Source organism: Lepeophtheirus salmonis, chromosome 12 (genome assembly GCF_016086655.4).
Source record: "Lepeophtheirus salmonis chromosome 12, UVic_Lsal_1.4, whole genome shotgun sequence".
Classification (NCBI taxonomy): domain Eukaryota; kingdom Metazoa; phylum Arthropoda; class Copepoda; order Siphonostomatoida; family Caligidae; genus Lepeophtheirus; species Lepeophtheirus salmonis.
The window spans coordinates 5,983,834-6,006,064 of NC_052142.2; the positions used below are offsets into that span (position 1 = coordinate 5,983,834).

A 22,231-nucleotide genomic window follows, 5' to 3' on the forward strand; every position below is an offset into this window, starting at 1 on the left:
TGCTTATTGCATGTAAAATAACATTATCCATTGCTAATCATCTGCGTTTAAAAAAATTTATGGAGAAATACACGGGTAAACCTATCCCTTCCCGAGGAACCATCATTAAATTAATAGAGGATGTTGGTACTGATGTCATTTATAGAAATACATATAAAAATGTTTTGAGTCATCCACATCAAATGACGATCAAGTTATCAGTAAAAAGTATAAAATATTTACTAATTTCGAAATGGAACTCTGAATTTTGTACTATCTAACAGTAAGTATTCCATTTTTTTTTAAATCTAACCCTAAAATATGATTCTATTCTATATATCTGATATATCATTGGAAGTAAATTGCTCAATATTAACAAATTCATCAAATATAACAATTTTGGGTATGATTTAGAATGATTGGTTCAATATGATTTATATTCAACTTTCAATGTCCAGTAGAAATATAATAGTATAAATAAAAATTGTAATTTCAGTTTCAACGGTGTATGATGCTTACCATCAAAGACCTTTGAAATTGTATTTAATGATCACATAACTTCATCTAATAAATAATATTATACAATTCTGAACTTATTTTCAATAGATAAGATCAATCTTTTGATCATATCAAAATCTTCAAATCCTAAGACATATGTCCCCTGTCGATGAAATCATTCAGTTAGTTTGAGAAGACCAATTACTTTTACAATTATGTTTCAACGAATTGAAAAGCGGTCTAGCTGGGAAATATATAGGATATCTCAAGGGCTTATTGTCTTCAAATCAGGATAAAGTTCCTTAATTTTAGGTATTTCATTGATTGTATCAAACATTTGTGGGATGTATTATCAAGAGATATTTAATATAATTTTTCATACAATTAGCTGCACTGTAGCTGTAACCTTAAGAATTTGTTGTAGAATTATAATTGTGAGTCCTAGATGGACACAGAGTAGAATTGAGGATCGACATCAAAATATTTATTGACTATGCTCTTGTTTATTTCCTTTTTCTCCTTTCTCCTCGTCCCCGCTGATTGTAGCTGATCTAATGACACGTTATGTCAGATAGGCTACTTTTCTCCAAACATTGATGCAGCTAATTGTATGAAAGATTATATTATATAGCTCTGGATAATACATGTCACTATTTGATAAATTAAGAGAAAATAGACTCCCTCAATTGTCAATTGAAGCAAAACTTATCGGGTTATGCATATATTTTAAGTAAAATATAAACATAAAGGTACGTAATTACGCCACAAGGGTGAACCCTCACACTAAATTTTGTTCAAATTCATATTCATTAATTCATGATTTATAGTTAAAACAGGACTAAAATATTAGTTATATTATAGCTACATTGTTTTTTTCCTGATATAGTGTTGGCTCATGGTGGTCGTCAGGAACATGATATATATATATCTATATATTGGATCCTATGTCTAATCCAAAAATAATTTAGGTATAACTAGTAGGTATTTCAAAAAATTTGCCGTAACTATATAAATTGCAAAGAAGTGAGGGGTCACACCCACTATGGGCCTCCGTACTATCAATTACATCTTGATTCATCGATAATATAAATACATGATAAATATATCCATAACCAAATACAGTCGAATTTGGTTAAATGAGCATTTATAAGAAAAAATACTTTTAGGGTAGCAAGGGGGGAGGGGTTGTGGCTTGTCCGGAAACTATAATTACATTTTTCTAATGCACTTCAAATATACTTTAGCATTAAAAAAATTAAATTTGATTTTACCAACCACTTGTTTGAATGAGGGTGACTATTTTTCGACTATATTGGGGAACCCATTTTTTGAATCCGAATTAATACGGTAGATTGCAATGTTGTTCTTTTTTTAAGGAAGTCTTTTTCTACCACAATATAATTCCAATCTGGATTCATTAAGTTTTATTAGAAATCCTGCCAAATTAAACTATATTTAACGCAATAATAACCTGCAATTTATTTTTTATGAAAAAATGGTAAAGTTTGTGTAACAAGAATAGCCTTGTATTTCATCATGTTCTTACGCATTCATCATTCCTATTATCATTTTATGGTACATGTCGTTATCTTTATTGTATCACCCAACTTTTATTCCAAAAATATTCCTAAGGTGTATATAATAAAGTATGTTCTTATCAACTTTTCTGGAGTGCCCACCAGAAATACGGCCCGGCACGGTTTGTGACTTCATTAGATTTAACATATCAATTATAGTATACTACTAGTAGGTTGACATTTGCAAGAATTAGGGGATGTAAGGGTTCATATATCCATCTGAAGATGCATTATCAATTAATAATTATCATGATTTACGATAGTCGCGACAAGGCTTTATATACCTGTAACCAAATTTTATAACGAGTCAGACTGTTCCTGAGCAGAAGCAGTAATTTTTTCATCGTAAGATTATTGAGAGTTCCGAGGATCTCCAGACTCGATTATCGAAGCTTATATTGGTAATTGGCCAATTTATGAGTTTTTATCTCCTTAATATATTTATACTCAGTTGCTCGTAGATATTAATTACTCTAACTTTTTGAAAAAAAAAAAAAAAAGATCAAGATAAATTAAAGTAGATTTATTGATATCATTTCCTAATAAAGAGAGTTATACAGATTTTTAAAAATTATAGGGTTCTTATTATAACAATTTTTTTTTTTGAATATTATGGGATAATTTCTTTCATTTTCTAAAAATTTCATTATTTTTTTTTATAATTTATACATATATACAGGGCCTTAATTATTATAAATGTTATTACACGACCGTACTTTCTAATAATATCTTGGTAGAGATCTGGAACTGAACTTTGAAGAATTGATATTAAAGTCCCAATAACATTAGGTTGGCTCAATATTTCCTTTCCATGATATACTTCAAAGATTGCATCAATTTTTATTATCTGAGTAATGAAGGAATTTGAAGGTTTTGTCAGTCCTCCTTTGGATAATGCTGATATCCACGGTGTCATATATGAATCACAAAAAGGATCACCTCTAGTCTTGAAACCGATTTCAGGATATTTCGAAAAAAACTTCTTGGCCAAGTATCCACTGATTTAACCCAATTCCCAAAAGGGAAATAATTTTTTTATTTCTATTTATTTTCATGAGAAGTCTTTTCCTTTCCTTCCCCCAATGAAGAAGCTATTCATATACATATATCTATGTCTTGTTGGGGCATTACATTCTCTTCAATAGTCCTCTAGGTGACATCCAAAGAAGGCATTAAATATTCAAATGATACTTCCATGGCCTAAAATCATTTTTCAGGTGACTTATCAACAATATGAGGATGATCATCAATATGTATAAAATAGATCTTCTTAATTTCTTATGTATATAGTTATTTATTCTATCAATTACCTTTTTGTTCTTTTAACATTTGATTTCTCTGTCTCCGCAGATCAAATAGAACTTACAGGAACCAAATATAAAGTAGGAAAATCATTTGATTTCAAAGTTTTCCAAACCTTGCTACTACAAGTATTTCTGTAGTTAAACACAAGTTCGGTCTTTAGATTTCTCTGATAGCAGTCTTCCTCAAAATATCTAGAAACAAAAATACTGGCAGTTTTGGGATTGAATGGGTCTTGTCTACGACAAGCTTGGATCCATTTTGCTTTGAGAGATCTATGGTAAAAATAAGCTTCACCGGAGGGCAGATAAGGGGAGTAGCAGATTGACACATCACAAGGTAAAAGATTTCTTTTCGGAGTTTTCATTTCGAAAGTATTAGGAAAACCGTAGTGGCTAGACTTTTAAAGTAAATAATGATAACATTAATATATATATCAATTATATTTTGAAATGTTTTATCTACTATTTTAAATCTAATGACGTGCTCTTTTCAATAACAAATCAAAACATTTAGTAGAACATACCTGATTATATATATTCCTTGATATATAGAAAAAAAGGCCAAAATCATTCGGTAGTTTGCCAAATAAGTCAATCATAACAAATAATATTTATTTCTTAGGTATAAGAATATATTATAATAATAACAAAAAATGAGAAAATTATACGTGCGTAAAGAATTCAGTGAACCTACCCTTATGAAATAAACATTTCTAGAAATAGAAAAAATTAGTTTTATATTTTCCTGTTATTTTTTTCATAGTTCACTCCTAGTATTCATCGCACATATCAATTCATTAAGAATACAGGAAGGAAAAAATAACTTGAGAATTTTAGTCACAAATAAGTTATACTAGACATTTACAGACCTTAAAAATTATTTCTTGTATAAGAAAGGTATCTATAATTAAGGAGAGTGCAACGACGTCCAAAGGGGGGAGGGGACTGTCGAACTCCCCAAATTTTATCTATTTTTATTGTTATCCCTATATAAAATTATTTTTTAATCTAAGAAACTTATAATGGAAAAATTTATTTAAAAATGTTTTTGTCCCTTCGAAAAAAAAACAAAAACCCCATACAAATAAAAAAAACCTTGCAGACGCTGTTGGAGTATCACCAATTGATTGTTTATCAATTTATTTAATATGTTTTTTTCACTATATTTGATTATCAGAATGTTAAATAAGTTTAATTGAAATATTCCTCAAATAGAATCGGATAAAAATAAGTGTTGAATTGTGGTTTATTTTTAACTATCATAATATTCAACAAATCACTCCTTCATTTGATATATTTTTATTTATAATAAAACAAATAAGTAAAGATTCCGTGTATGCTAACATAATGTAAAATAAAACATAGATATTTTGATAGCAATGGCTTTTAAAATGGGATAAAAGGATATATTTGTGGAAATAATTGTAATTATCATTTCAATTTTGCATTAAAAAAATGTTATTCATTATTCATTCTAAAATCACCTTCAACAAATTGGAATACTTTGAATATTACATATTCTTATTTTATTATACACTTATTCATTAATGTTTTAAAACTATCCTATTTAAGCTGAATTTTAATTAAACAAAGATAAATGAAAAATATTTATCTTATATTGAATGTAATCTTAGATTAATAAATGTTAAAATACATGAAAGAACAAAAAAAAAAAAAAAATAGAACGTGTGCGAAGTACAATTTAACGAGGGTGTTTAAAAACATGTATTTTTAATATTTAAAAATCGATAATTTATTTCCAATCAAGATTTATAGTTATCACACTCCTCTTGAAATTTGTTGTGCAGAATAAAAATGGTTTTTAGACAGTAAATATGTACCATTTTTTATAGAAGGAATCCAGGAAAAATTATAATGAAGACTATTTATAGGATCCTTACAATAATGATTTTCGTTTTAAAATATAAAACGCAATTTGTTCTATCATTGACAACAGAAGATTCATTGGAAGTAAGATGTTTACAACTAAAAAATTAATGAGAACTTTCATATTTTATTAACAATTATATACAAAAAATTAATAGAAATGAATCTATTTTAATTATTTTTGCTTTTTATAGCAATCAAAAATAAATGGTCACGTAAACCTTTTTTTTTTAAATTTTTTAATAAAATTAGATACAAATCATCATTAAAATTTTTGGAATTGTTGTGCAATACATGATTAACTTAAATAATGTTTGAAGTTTAACAAGAATTAAACAAAGTATCTTTTGAATTAAGTATTATATCGTATATTCAGTTTAGTTTTGTGTATATGAACTTTAAAACTAGAAAAAACAATACATTATATCAAATATATATGGAAAAGTTTTAAGTCAATGGTTATTTTTGTAGAAAATATATTTGGAAAATTCAATGCTATCTGTGTGGTAAACATTGTAGAATGTATTTTAGTATTTTTGAATAATAGTATTATTTATTATTATTAGATTTTTCATGTATGTTTATATATAGTTAGTTACAAATACAAAATCCTCCAGAGCAGTGGTTCCCAAAGTGGGGTTCCGAGATGATTTCCAAAAAAAGAAGGGTATTTTTTTAAATTGACATTACTTCGAGTGGCATCAAAAATTAAATAATAATGAATATACATATATTTTATTAGTCTCTTCTAGATCATTGGAAAAATATTTCCCATTGATACATTTTCTTATTGCCACAGCTAATCATCTGTCGTCTATTATGCAAGATGTGCTTATAGAATTTTCTTGTGACAAAACACTAAAAACAGATTTTGATTCTAAAAAACTTGACGAATTCTCGATTTCTGTGATGAATGAGTACCCACTGCTGGCAAAAGCAGATTTAGATTTACTTATACCATTTGGTTCAACTTATTTATGAGAGGAGACCTCTTATGTATTAACTTATTTAAAATAAATACAGATCGCGGTGTAACATTGAGGATGATCTTCGAGTGGCTGTGTCCAAAATTAAAAAGACAATAGACTTGGTTTTTTTCAAGGAATAATGCTAATTTGTCACAATAAGATTTTGATTCATTGATCAATCTATTTTCACACCCACAGCTTGTTAGTTATTTGTTTGTGCGTCTCAATTTTGACATTATTTATCACAAAAAAAAAGGGAACTGAAATTCTTCCAAGTAGTACCTAAATTGCTGATTCTACAGGTATTATTACAGATATTTGATTATTTCGTTTTTGTATTTTAACATTTTCAATATATGTAGAATTAAAGTCTTTACTTTGATCAATTTAGTCAAATAACTTAAATCATTTGCCTCGGGGTTAAACTTTTATAGGTTTGATATTGGATTTCAGTCGTCTATTTGTATAACATGCAGTTCAAAATTTTATATTTATCTGTTAATAAGGTGTATAGGGGTCGCATGCTGTCCAGCAACATATTTTAAGAGTCCAACTCAAAAAATTTGGGAACCACTGTATTAGTGAACTACAGAAGGCGCAGCTTGTATTTGCTATCTTCCATATTTTATTGGTTTTTTACTGCAATTCTATTCTATTCAAATTTGAACAATTTTATTATAATAGTCTTTTTATAAACTAGTAGTATTTAGATTTATTAGATACTTTCATAATATAATAATTTACAAATATAAAGTCCTTTAGAGAACTACAACTATCAAGTATTAAATATTAAGCAAAATAATCACGCATTATGATACTATTTGTGTGTTCAAATTTAACATATATAAAATATTGAATTTTATTATTATTTTGGTGTCAAATTCAATTTTTCACTTATATTAATGTTATCTACTAACACTTTCTTTACGTCTGCATATGTTTTGCACATTGTATATACTTTTTTATAATTCTTTGAATCTTTCTTTAATTTGTTAAATGGAGTTACCATGATTAATTATATTACATCATCTAACCGAGCAATTTTTTTGAAGTCTATATACATAATGTATATTTTTTTCTCTAGGATCGACCATGAATCAAACCTACGCACATTGAGTTCATGGTAATAATTTCTGCCGAGCGTGTTGCCCACTCAGCTACGTCGTTCCCCAACTTCATATTGTTAAACCATTCCTTATTTTTAAAATGATTAATAATAAAGTAAAAAAAAAAAATGAATAGAGTTATCAAAATATTTCTTTATTGCCATCAAAAGGTTTCACATGTTTACATATAATTTTTACTATTAAAGTTAAATAAGACACATTTCAAGATTTGGAATCATTTTAGTGGTTAAATATTGTAATAACTTTTCTGAAGTCTTAAAAGATATATATATAAATTAATAGGAAATCCATTTCTAAATGAATTAATACAATATTTCTACGCATAAACCTAATTTTGATCCTTTTTTTTAACTCTATTAGATTTTTGAGGTGTTAATGTTTGACATAGCGGTAAATGAGTGCCATTGAAGAGTGAGTTTATTTGTCTGCTTATATAGGTTTAATTAGCTATTTTAAATTCGGAAATAATATAATTAAACCATAAAAATAGTATTGTGTACTTAGCTAGACAGATACCAATCAAAATTTACGATAATAATATATTGAAAAAAGGAACAACTACCCCCTATAATTTCTATATGTCTAACCAATGAATACTAAAACAATGTAAAAGAGATAGCTGACTAAGTTAAATCAAGCTCACTATGTATAAGGTGTGTCGATAACATTTTTTTGCTTTTGTTTACAATTGTACTGGCATTTTGATGACGTCACAGAGGAGGAAATATGGTATTTCATTTTCTCATAAGAGAATACTATTAGTGTAAATTTTGACCTTGCAACGATTACAGTACTAAAATTATTTAAAAGGAATAAATACACCTAGTACCTCTAGAAGAAAACATAATTCTTAGAATAATATGAGTTTGCACTTAGTTTGCTTGTCTCTGGTGTGACGTCATCAAAAAAGTTGTCACCTAACATCAACCATGCAGCGTTGCAAGTTTCTTATCAACACACCTTATATATATTCACCTTGGGTTACACAAAAGCATTAAACCAAGTAGCGCATCTAGCACCATTAGCCTGAGGAAAAAGTATGGTTAATATTTGTTATAATATTTTTGCAAGATGTTGCTTTTCTATGACGTCACCCTTTTTTTTACTGTACGTACTATGTAGTATTAATAAGTAATAATAGGTATATAATTTTTTATAGTTTACATATTTTATATTTACATATTATTATAAAGCAAATTTCAAACAAATTACTCCGAAAGAATGGGTTATTGTAGTGTCCGAGGATGCAAAAATAGAACTAAGTCAAATTTCTAAAAGCTTCAAGGAAATCTTCACCTTGTTGAATTTCCCATCCCAAAATCCAACAGAAGTCGCAAGAAGAAAAAAATGGATATCAAATCTTAAATATCTTCCTAATTGAAAACTTACTGACCATTCTGTATGTGAATATCATTTTGAATCATAATTCCTTCTCCATAATTGTTCAAGCAAAAAGTATATCAATAATGAAATAATGAAGTAAATAAAAGTAGAAACAGTACAGTACTTCACTCATTCACGAGAAAACAGAAAATTATTCTCGAATTAATACCTCTGGCGGACAAAAAAATAATTATTGACCAAGATATTTTTCCCCTACTAATAATGACCTTACCCTTCGATACAATACTTGGCATGTCATTAATTTAGAATATTACCCACGTAAGGAAATTGTATTTATTTTTTCCCATAACAGTTTTTAGAGCGAAATATAATTTGTTTCATAGAAGAAAATAATTAAGAACGTAACAAGATAACACGATTATTTTAGTACACGTCTTTATTTTTATTATATCACAAATCTTTCCTCCAAAAAGAAACAGAAAAAAGCCCGAAATCATCTGGTAGTTAGCCAAGTAAATTAATCATACTAACCACTATTTATATCTTATATACTTGCAAACTATCCAAATCCCCAAGCGCCTGCTATTTACGCACACATTATTTTCTTCAAATATTTCCATCATTACTTATCACGATAATCTAATATTCAATGATTAAAATTGACATAGTAAATAGAACAAAAATAGAAAGCATATTTTTTGTGTTAGCATAATACATAGATACAACAGCTGACAACAATTTAAGTCGATAACAGCCAACTTGAGAAAAACTTTCACGCTCTATATATCCTCCATGACTTATGTTAGCTCTTTAATAATAAAAGAATATTAATAACAACTTTGGAAAAAAAAATATGCAGTTTAGTTTGCAATTACAAAAAAAAAAAAAATTGTAATATTCCATTGCCATTTTGAATTACAATGTATTTAAATTGTACATACATATTTTTGCATTTGGTACGAGTATATATAAATGAATAGAAGGATCAGTAGCTAAAAGAAAAGTTTAAAAAAAGATTAGAACTCAACACATCTATAGCATCAGCAGTGTTGGACAAGTTACTTCCGAAATGTAATATATTTCATATTACTTGTTACTTGCATTTGAAAGTAATACGTTTCTTGACAATACTACCTTCTGTTTAGAGTAATAAGTTACTTATTACCAGGCTTATAGATCGGAGTTTTTTCTAATCGGCGATCGATTGCAATATCGCGATATTATATCGCTGATATTTCCACAAAAATGTTTTTCCTTCTCATATGTCCAATATGACGCAGATGTCGTGCAAAAATCATCTCCTTATCTTTTGGAGCTGTTACTTTTGGCCTCCGTCCAGTCCAGATTTGACCCCATGGATTCTGCAATTTGATATATTTTCTAGGGCAGGGCATAAAAGAAAACACATCCAAATTGAAATACAATGAAAGCCTCTTTAATTCGAGAATGGGACAAAATTCCCATGAAGATGGTCTATGTCTGATGTGATATCTTCCACGATATACTCAAGTGTGTTATTTCAGCAAAAGGATACCATTTTCAAAATGAAGTTTTTTTTATACTTATTTATAAGACAATCAGTAGTATTCATGTAAAATTTTAGATATCTAATAATATAAGTAAAAGTTACATACAATTATGAATATTACAGTATTGAGAGTCCACCCTATATGCGCAATCTCTATTGTTGTTAGAATCGTTGTTAAAGAGTGAATTGGTATCCTTGCATCTTCTAAACAACTTCTCCTCATTATTGTCCTGTTTGTCACGAAAGTAATTCTCCCCTGCAACTCTCTCACGTGGATCATGCCAAAGAAAACGTGTCGTTTTCTACGGGTCGCTAACAACGGAGGTACTGATGTGTGGAATTAGGATTTCGAGAATAAGATTATGTCTTTCTGTTTTTACGGTTTTTCATGCCATCTCGTTATTTATGGTAAGTAATCTGCCACTCCAAAACCTCCCATCACATCAACAACTTCAAAGTCTTCAAGAAAAATAAGATTCAAGGAGACAAAGAAGAATTAAATTCATTATCATTTAATTTGGACATAGGACACATATGCATGCTGTGTAACATCCCTTTAAATATTTTGGATCATTTCAATATTTCCAAGTTTATTAAAAAATATACTGGAAAAACTACTATGGATCGATAGATCGTTAACAACTTGGTTAGGGAAGTATATCAAGGATTTTTGAATAGAATAAAAGAAGAGGTAAAAGAAAATTTTAATTGCATTAGATGAGACAAGAGATTATTAAGGGTGGATCATAGGATCATAAGAGGATATAATTAATAGAAAAAGTTATAATGTTAAAGTTCAATTAATGTTAACATATGTTCTGGAAAAAAAAAGTATGATTTATATTTATTAATAAAGGTTTCTTTATGTTCGAAAGAAAACAGAAAAACCAGATAGTTGAAGTTGTATTTGTGGGTATACTTGTACTAAATACGATTCCCACAACCCTTGTAACCTCCATGCCTCAACCATTTGTACGTTTAAATATAAATTATAAAAACTCCAAGCCACTTTTTTCTCTAAAATATTCAACTATATCATCGACATTATTATTTTAAATTGGACTGAGATAGGTTTGACTTATCTCAATCTTAAATTTTATATTTGTTGAGTATTAGCTGCATTTACCAATATAATCATTCCTAATAAAGTTAATTCCCATAAACACTTGTTCTTATGTTATACTTACGTTATAAGCAAATCGTACAAGTTGCAACCAAAAAAATGTAATAAATAATTTATCTAAAGAATTTTAAATACTTCTAATGAGTATAAGCCAATAATGGATGGTCCAAACGGTAATAGGGTAATTGTTGTCCTTTTTAATGAAAAATAATAATTGATAGCTAGTATTTTCCAGCATTTTATGCAGTTCAAATACCCAGAGTTAAATAACTCCTAAATACATATTACATATATATTTTTTTAAGCTCAAAATGAAAGAATTGTATCAATTAATAGTTGGGGTCGTTCCATTATATTGCAACAAATTTTCAAACAATTTTATATCCACAACGATGAAATTTTATTTTAAAATGCTGTTGCATAGAATATTAATAAATATAATCACATAATTTTTTTTTTCAAATCGGCCAACCCGTTACCGATATATAACCCTTTTAAAACTCTTAACCACTAGGTGGCACTTACATATTGAAAAACTTTAATAACTGATTTTAGAGATCATACTTATGATAAAAGTATGATTTTGGTATCAAATTATTTGTTTTTGGGGGTGAAGAGCTCGAATTTGATGGTTAAACTGGTGTAAAACTGAAGGAAATCAATGATTTTCAATGTTCTTATCTTTTGGGAAGAATTTCTTTGGAGCCCAATTTGAGTATAATGGATTAAACATTTTTTTTTTTTTTCAAGAGCTCCGTATTCCGCTGAAAAAAAATTATTTATGTTAGTTTCTTCCTCAACTTTAATTCAGCCATGCAAATTTAATTTTATTAACAAAATTTATTTGTATTTAACGACTATATAATTTGTACTTGAAATTAGCTTTATTTATTAAAATACATATCTACACATTGATATAATAATAAAATAAAAAAATGACAAAATTCTGATATAAATGTAGTGAGTGATATTAGAGCAGCACATTACACTTATATGTCATTTACTGGTGATGGAGAACTCATTTTCCTGATGATAGAATAATAATCCATCCAATATTTATCTTCTCTTGTTGGCCAAAAAAAGTTGGCCTGATGATTCTACTAAAATATTTGCATTCTTTTCATTTGCATTTTCTAACTATATTCATCAGCAAGGTTTCCATTATCAAAAAACTCTGTTAAACCCAATTTTCAAACATTTAATGGCACAAACTAATGGTAACTTCAGGTTCCTGGAATAGTTTTGCCTAGCAAAACGCGTGCTTCTAGTTTTTTCTTGTCATTGTGAAAAGTAAGGTTCGCAATTTTTTGTAGTTCTTGTACTGGGCAGCACATCCATCTGAGAAATATTATGTTTTCAGCACTTAGGGGCAATTGGTTGTCAAAAACTTCAAAAATTATGTTTTATTATAATGTAAAAAGCATGTGCCATTTATCATGTCATCAGAAATTACACAAAAAGAGCAGGATTGTAAATATCTGCTCTGATTTCAGTAGTATATAACTATTGGATGCAAATTAAAATATTTTTTAGACCAATGAAATGATTGGATTTCATCTTGTATTAAAAATTGGTTATTTTTCTGCAAAATCACCAATTACAATATCTTGATCCAATTTATATTTTATTTATGCTCTTCAAATTACCTGGATTGTTTTTTTGCGAAGGAGGTCAACTGAAGTCAGGCCGAACGTCGGAGTCCAAACTTAATACAAATACACCCTGCAATAAATGACCAAACATGATGGTAAATGATTTTAAGTGTATTTAAGTATATATTTTGATAACAATTGATAAGTATTTTTTAGTTTTTGAATGAATATATAATATATTAATATAAATTTCAATAAGTAGACATTACAAAAATACACATATATATATAAAGTAGCATAACAAAAATAATAATAGAAAGTTATATATTAATAGTCCTTAATAGTTGTAGAATGGGAGATTCTTAGAACGAAAAATTAGGTCTTCCGCATTTTCAGGGTTAAGACGAGTGCGCCTAACATTTATTACGTTGCCGGCAGTGGAAAATAATCTTTCTGAGTCAACTGACCGAGAAGGACAACCATATACTATTTTATCAACTTCAAAAAACTTCAGGGTGAACTTTGCTATTTTCCTGGCAATATGAAAGGGGACACAAATCCTTACAGCATAGTGGTGCTTCCCAATACAGAGTAAGGGTTTCATTAACCCTTGTTTCAGAAGCAATAGGATGCAAAATCAGATTATCTTCCTCATCCGAATGAGAAAACGTCTCCCAAAGTGTGCTCTTCTTATTTTTCGGAAATGTCTTCTCTATTTGTTGCTGCGTGCTTTGAATCACCTGTGTGATGGGAAGCTGCAATGACCATCTCTTCCATGATGTTTTTGATACGATGACAAAGAAGATCCTTAGCTTTCTCCCGACTTGAATTATCTGGGAAACCATGATCTTTGAACCTGTATTACAATATTACTTAATCACATGACTTAGAAAACTCTTTCGCTTCAGCCTTTTGACCTGACTCTTCTTGTAGGGCTTTGATCTAAACCACCGACACATTTAAGTGATAGATTTAGATGTACTGATATTGAAAATCATAAAACCTTGCATGCAGGATTTCACTCCTTACCTTGAATCTACAGCAGTAGAAAGGAGGAGTTTCTCATGTACGAAGTGTTCCTCAAATCGTTTGTTGATAGAGTGGATTAAGTTTTGCTTCAGAGTCCAGATTCCTGTATCATCGGTTAAGCATAAGGACTGGATATATTTATTGAGTGTTTTGATGGCTGACAAAACCTAAGATATTATAGACTTCGAATCGCTAATTAAGAGTGGCTTCTTTGAAAATAGCCAAGACGTTTATCACCCTATACATTAATCTCCACGCAGAGGGTGATATCAAAGTTGACTCAGTCTCATAGGTGATCAATGCTTGCTTCTGTTATTGCAGTCATTCCATCATATTAAGGGCAAAGTCCCATCGAGTTGTGTTTGGGCATATTCAGTCTTCCTTGTATTTCTTGCAGCTTCGATGTTGCTAAAGGCAAATGCTAGAAATGACCAAATTGTTAAATCCCGAAACACTTAGTATATCATTATTCCACAAAAACTTATCGACATAATGTGGTGTCAAACTTATGTATAAGTCATTGGCAAGGCTTGACCAGATATCAGCGGTAAATGTTTATGTAGTAAAATTATGTCTTTTTCTTGGGCTAGTGATATCATATTTTTCATTTTGGTTTTAACTTTGGTCGCTAGATCAGGGATGATTAATGTGCAGAAGTTTTTCACCGTGGGATGGTGTCCCTGATTAAACTTTTTTTTTTAAATTATAATATAATAAGATTTATACATATATGTATATAGCTAAAGTATGACTATCATATAACATAAGAAGATTTAAAATACAACTACTGGACACTCGTTATGTGGAAGTCGAGGCAAACGGGATTTTCACTTGGAGAAGTCCTGAATTTGACATTTGGATTCTAATAAGGGTAGTAGCTGGGGGAATGATTTCTATTTTAACAAGGAAAAATCTGACATATGCAAATTCGGCATAACGAGAGACAAAATATGTACAATATATATGTAAGGATAGTTTTATCCATTAAGTACAATAGTGTACTGCACTTGCTCCCCATAGAATGGATGAGTCTTTTAAATGCTTCTTTGTTTTCGAAGTTATAAGGGAATTTGGACGTGCAAATCATTTCAGGAGTGAGCCGGACCAAGTTAATTTGTTTTGGTTATGATGTGTGGTAAGGATTTCCCTTTGCAAAAGCCTCCTTTATGGAGATGGATTTAGAAGATCCCATGGCACTAGTTGAGGAAAGAAATGAGGCGGATCATAGCGTTGATGCGAGTTGGATTGACAAATCTTTAAGAAAATGACAATACAAAAAATGTTACAAAATACCAAGTCCCTCCAAACCTAAAACAATGTCGTCGATAATTATCATCATACCTACCTTTTTCTCGTTGAATCATAGCCAAAAAATCAATTTTATGCTTCGACTGGAGATGATCATCCCTTAATAGGTTAGTTGAGAAATTGGATCGATTTTTTCCTCCACGTGAAACTTTTTCCAGTAGATCTTACATTTTGTGCAAATGGTCTAGCCCCTTCTCTTTCCCAGAAATAACGATACACGAAAGAAAGAAAGAAAGAGTAATCATTAAAGAAGTGCAATATTTTTTCTCTTAACTTTGATTTACTTAGGATCATGAAAAAAGATCAAATGAATAACTAGATTATTCTAGTTTTTACTTAGTACCACAGACCTGAATAATAGCTGGACACACAACTTATTTAGTTAAAAGGGAAATCAGAGCTTCTATATTTTTAATATTTTTTATTGATATCAAAAGAAACTGAATGATATTTTTTTATGTGATATACTCCAACATATTTCATAACCAACTTCGGCTTGTTGACTTTGGTGTACCGAAAGATGCAGTAAAAAAAATCGGATTCTGAAGATCCTAGTTTTTCCTTCGACGATTCTGAAGCCGAATCCGAAGCTTCGTCTACCTCTAGTTTTAACAAAATAAAATTTGTTATTCTTATTATTTTTTTATTTTTGATAAATACTCAATATTTTATCGAAATTTTGGGAATCAAAATAGTACCCATTAGTTTTGATGAGGTTGCTTCTATTATATAAAATAATACCGATGATATTAAATATTTGTAGTTAGTGTTGTACGCCTCAGTACCATATTAAAAAAAAACAAGAAAAATCTAATGAATCGCCAAAAAAAAATTAATAAAAATTTAATAACATAAAATCACGAAACCTCGAATAAAAATGAGTTAATATTTTCTGATGTTATAAATTATATCTTTGTCTTTGGTTTTGTAGAACATTTCAGAAGTTTTTACAATTTTATTGAACAGAAAACTTGGAGTTTATTACTATTTTTTTATATATATAGCTCTAACATTCGAAAACAAAAGATAAATCTCAAATTTTGTGAATATTTAGTCTCCAGTACTCATGATTGAATTCCACATTTGGTAAATAGGATTGAAATGCAATAAAATATAATTCAAGCAAGAAATGAGAACAAGTGTAGGTTTCAATTGTGTATAGGGACATTATATTCACCAGTGTATATTAGTTAACATACATATACATATATTTAATATTTATTATATGGTACTTTGATCCGATAATTATGTTGATTTTTCATATGGAGATATCACCCTTTTGGGGAGCACTTTTAGGCTTGGCACTAATTTTTCTGTTGACCTAGAATATTTCGTATCAATTAGCTATAGTACTTGGATATTGAATAAAAAATGTATTAGGGATTTGACCCTAAATATATCAACATTTGACACTTCATAAAGATTTTTTTAATAATAAACCCTTACAAAATTTATTTATTCTATTATCGAAATCCCTGGAACGCATGGTAATTAGTAATTACAAGATTCAAATAAAGATAATATTTTATATTAATTTCTTTTTAGTTACTAAAGTAACTAATTTATATTAATAGAACAAAAGTTTGTCTGAATGAATGCAGTAAAGTAATTTTTCAGACAAATAACAATAAAATCGTCGTTCACTGCGCCATTTATTGAGAATTAAGCCTTTTTCAGTGATGTTTTGTAGAGATAGTATCTATAGAGTCACCTGAACAGGTTTGTTGCTTTTTTCATCTGTGAAATAAATAAATTTTATTTTATTTTGAGCGACACTCTACAAAAAAAGTTGGATATCTATATTTAGTTAGTTGGACCAACTTTTTGTTAACCTTAACAACCATGTCAGGGGGAAGATGGATACACTGAAAAACTGCCTAACATACAGTGTGTGACAAACTAAAAGAAGGAGATGGAAGAGAAAGCAAGTGACAAAGAAATGATAGGAAAGACGCAAAAAAAAAAAGAAAAAAACAGAAACAGACATTGTTAGATTTAATTAAATATATTTCTCCAGCAAAATTAAAATGTCCTACAGGCAATTTAAGGAGCGATTGGCGGATGTATATTTGGGAATGAAATATACTAAGATTGGAAGAAGAAGAAAAACAAAAATACTAATGGGTTTGTCCCAAAATTAAAGCACTACAAGATATTTTTGTATATATTTTTTTTATGCAAAGAAAAATGGTTTGATAAATAAGAAAAATGCAAAATCCAATCGAAGTAACCAGCAAAAATGTCACCGAGATCGATATATTAGACCTAAAAGAATTAATGATGAAACAATCGGAAATATAGGAAATGGACCTCATTTAGCGAAATAAAAAGAAGACTATGAAATAGAATACCCAAAAAATTTCAAGAAGACGATGTCAAGAAAGATGAAAATCAAAATTATACCAAAATGAAAAATACCTTCAATTGTACGAATAAAATGGGAAATGTTGAGTTGTACTCTCAGATGCTGAAATTGCAACTTCAATGCCTTTAAGTTTGGACACACAAAAGTGAAATATCTTTTCCCAAAAAGGACCAAATATGCGTAATTTGAAAAATATTTCTGAACAGAGTTAAAACTACCACAATGGATTCGAAGAGCTGAGGAGCAGCATTTGACGGACGAATGACCCTTCGGGAGGAGTAGGAAATAGAGAAAAACTATTAGCGTTGTATCTGAAAATTAGATCGATGTTGCTCAAATAAAGGTAGTGATGTTCGATGTAGACATCAACATTGAACACAAAAACTCAGTATACGGCGTTTTAAAGGATAAAGTGTTCGATAAAAATGATTTAGAAAGGTCAATTTTTGAGGAGAACCTTATAAGCAAAGATTTTCATAACTTTGAAGAAAAAACTAAAACTGTATGTAGTGTGTCATGCTCTGCATTAGATGAATAGCAAAATACCTACAAACCAATTACCAAAAGTCCACAAAGAGAACGAGGACATTATATCATACGAATGGATGATAATATCAAATGAAACCCAAAGCGTAAAATAACTCCACCCGCATAATAGGTTCCTGTCTGTAGAACTCTATGTTCCCGTTGAGCAAAATTAGCACATACTGATCGTAAGATTTATACCAACATTGGAAAAAACACTCCGCTCAGAAAAGATTTGAACATGGCGTTAAAAAAAAAAAAAAAAGCCAGGAATTCCCACCAAGAAACTACAAATAACGAAGAAGAAAGGCAAAAAGACCTTTTTCATCCCACGGGGGAATTCTCTGGAGAAGAAACCCCGAAACTCTATTCTAATCGGTCTGTAGACAGATGGAAAGATAAATGTTGGAGAAATTGAGCATTCAGAATGGAAAGGTCTACATACACCTGTAACACCAGTGGTGTAACATAAATAACTAATAAAGTCTATACAGAACCCCTTTCAATGTTTCGATCAGTATGCACATATAAAGTCAACTCCATTGCCTCTTATGGAAGGGCTTCTTCGATTTTTAAATATTTAATGTAACTCGATTCCCGGATGTTTTTACTCTATATACTCTTCGCAAAGATACAAAAGCTATTTCTTACCTCTTTCCATAAACCTACACTTCTTTTTTGTCAGAAGAGTTATTTTTATTGATAGAAAGTTTTTTGCTCCTAGGCTAATTAACTCTGACAAAAGTTGTAATTTTTTCTCAGTGGATATCAAGATCTCGGGAGAGATAATAAGAATCCATACAATATATGGTCTTAACAAGAACTGCAATATGTTGTTCTCCAACATATTGTCCGATGACTTAAGTTCGAGTTTTATTATTATCAGGGATCTCAATGTCACTAGAAATAGGGATTGAGACTCCATTAGCTATTGTGATGCGTTTAACTTTAAAAACACACTTAACCTCGAGAATACTGGTCTTTTTTAATGGTAAAATAATCCATAATAATGACTTTTTCAAAGAAAAACTAAACAAAAGAGACCATCATGACTACATTGGACTATATTTTAGGTTCATCTGACCTTGGTGGTCATCTGGTTTGTTTTAAGACTCTCCCTTTTTATATAACGGATCTCTTTCCAAATTTCCCTATGTTCAAACTCGAAAAGATCAAGTTCCGACAATATTGGAAATTAAATATTTCATTCAATTAATATTTTTCCACTGTCCATGCCATTAAAGACTTCATAGGTAAATGCAAGGCCTACTTGACAGCAACATTTTATCTCCATTAGAAACATTAACGCGTATAAAAATTTTATTAAATAATATATTTATTGAAAATAGCATTAGTGCCGCAGCAGAACGAAGAAAACGAATGGCTAATTTACAGAGACTAAAAAACCTCTGGGATAAAGTTTCTAATATTAACAAACAGTAAGAAGAGATTTTACACTATCAACATATATAAAAAGCTGTTAGATACCAATCTGAGGTAATATAAAATGTTTTCTACCCTTTTCTGTCTTGGAAAAATTATACAAAGATTGGTAAAAATATCCCTATTAAGATTTTAAAATGTTTGTATTATTAAAAATCATTCAATCATTTCGAGAAAATAATATAAAAAAAAATTGAGAGCTATTCAACTTAAGAGACTGTAAAGAGCAGAGTGTATGTAATTTCTGTCTAGGATGGAGAAGAGACGGAAAAAAGCTGGCTGAGGTTGACTACACCATGAAGTTTTCCCTGAAGCAATTGAGGTAGAAACCTGGGTGTTGGACTCCCCAATTTCCCAAAATGAAATAATACTGTCCAACAGCAAAAAAAGGAAAAAAAGTTATCTACTAAATTTAATAAAATTTGATCCTTTATTCCAAATATAGGCTTATTTTCTCTCTCAGAGCCTCGTAGCCTACCAAAAAATGAAAAATATGTTTATATTAATTTTGGGGCATTTTAAGGCTCAATGCTGTTTTAAGCTCTCGGCAATGAAGATAGTGATAAATTATAATATATATTTTAAAGCTGAATGTAAAAAAATTCTATAACATTTTTAAAATGTCTGGTTCATACTTATAACTCGAGTTATCTTTTTTTTTTAAATGGAAAAGAGGTGCCTCAAGACAAAAGGATTAAAAAGTTAATAAGTTTCTCAGTGTATAGCTGAAAGTATGAACTTTAATTTACAAAAAACAACCTCCCCAAAAAGGCTGTATATAGGGGTCAATTTGAGATATGGCTACGACAATATTTCAAGGATAAAACACATTTTTCAATTGATCTCATTATAAAAGTCCATAAATATTTGTATGCCCTAGCTAGAAGAAATATAAACAAAGAGAGAGAAAAACAACAAATAACAGCAAAAATCGAAAATATGCAGCAATGTTCATAACTTAAAAAAAGTCATTTGACACCGTATTCGGTTAGTTTATTCATACGCAGATCAAAAGCTTTGGCTTCTCTCTTTGGGTTAATTCACATGGTAGCTACGATTCTGAGACATTCATCAATGAAACTGGAGTGGTCGGAGAATATTTATTCTTTTTAGATCATCCAAGGTTGCAAACAAGGAGATTATCTTTATCCAACTCTTTTGTTTATCGGTCTCTACAGATTGAAGAGAACTTAAAGGCTTATTACAATATCGTTCCACCTCAGTTGGTCTTGATATACCCTGATGATTTAACAGTTTACTACTCTGACGATATGGGGTGACTTGCCTATTAAGATAAGTGAGTGATTTTGGCATTCAAAAATTTGCAGAACATTTAGGCCTGATTGTTAATAATAGCAAAACGGAGATGATTTCGTCAATGCACTGTACCTTGAACCCACTCTTACCTTCGTTAAAATTATCTCACATTTCAAAACTCCTAGGCATATCGGTAACTGAAAGTGGCGTCAGCACTATAAACCTTATGTTTGGGAGGATGGTTGGGACAGTCAGAAACGTAAGAAACTGGTATGCTCCAAGGATAATAGAAAAATAAGGTTAGCACATCATGTAATCGTGCTAGAATTTTCAATCCGATGCGTTTTGTCAAAATCTGCCTGTCTTGCCCAGCAGTTGGTCAAATACATCGGATTGAAAATTCTAGCAAGCGCAATTACATGATGGTCTATAGTATATGACGTCACTATTTCTAAGAATTTTCAATTCAATTCAATGAATCTTACAACTTCTGGGCAAGAAACACAGATTTTGACAAAACACGCAACCACTCATTTGCTATGACGTCAATATTAAAAGCGTGTTGAAAATCACACATCATTCGTACATATTTATTTTCTCGATGATTGTTGAAGCGTCCTTGGCAATTGTGTACAAAAAAAATCCATGTTGCACACGAATTAGCATCGACTATGAATATATGTAGGCTACAAATCCCCTTATCTACATAATAGAAATAGGGATTGTCATATTAGACAAATTTTTTTAATCTCGGGATCGCGGGAGAATTTCGGTAAATCATGTCTACTTTAACGAAAGGTTGTTTTTTCGTATCTATAAATATAATAATAGATTAATAAACGATGCTAATAGCTTGTGACATAATCATTCAGTCTTACATAAGTAGATAATATAGACAAATAAAATATTATATATAAATCATACTAATTTTGAATAAAATATCATTTTTGCTTAAACATAAATATGTTAATTCTACTATATATTGTTGAAAAACAATCTTATAGACAGTATTAAGTATATCATATCCTATTTACACATGAAATAGGCCCATAAAAGCTTAAACAATCAACATTTGTACCTCTTAAATTGGTTCTAAGTATCAAGACAAATAAACCAAATCTCTAGAATTTTTCCGATAGTAAAAAAACAAAGGGATCCCAGGAGACAATCTTTAATACAGACATTAAGAACCATCCATATATTTTAGCATTCATTCTATCACAAATAACTCATTTTATGTGATGTGACAAAAAAAATTGAAATGAATAGTCGTACATTTGATATAACCTTGTATTTCTATTAACTTGGTATGACCTGAAGCATTGTAAGAAAGTAGAAAAACCCACCTGCTGGCTTGGTAACAATTCACTGGACATG

At 29.7% G+C, this 22,231-nt stretch overlaps 1 protein-coding gene across 12 annotated transcripts in view; it reads left to right on the forward strand.

Moving 5' to 3' along the window:
* Nucleotides 1-5,118: 5,118 nt before the first annotated feature.
* Nucleotides 5,119-22,231, forward strand: part of LOC121127156 (basement membrane proteoglycan) — a 106,957-nt gene continuing 89,844 nt past the window's right edge. For 2 of the 12 annotated variants that reach the window (XM_040722508.2, XM_071892307.1), the window contains exons 1-2: nucleotides 5,119-5,187; nucleotides 5,251-5,329. In XM_040722508.2, the coding sequence (XP_040578442.1) occupies nucleotides 5,174-5,187; nucleotides 5,251-5,329 (93 nt within the window). In that variant the 5' untranslated portion in view covers nucleotides 5,119-5,173. Of the gene's footprint in view, nucleotides 5,330-22,231 lie in introns of all 12 variants that reach the window. The other 10 variants (XM_071892306.1, XM_040722511.2, XM_040722507.2 and 7 more) reach the window with 6 other exon arrangements.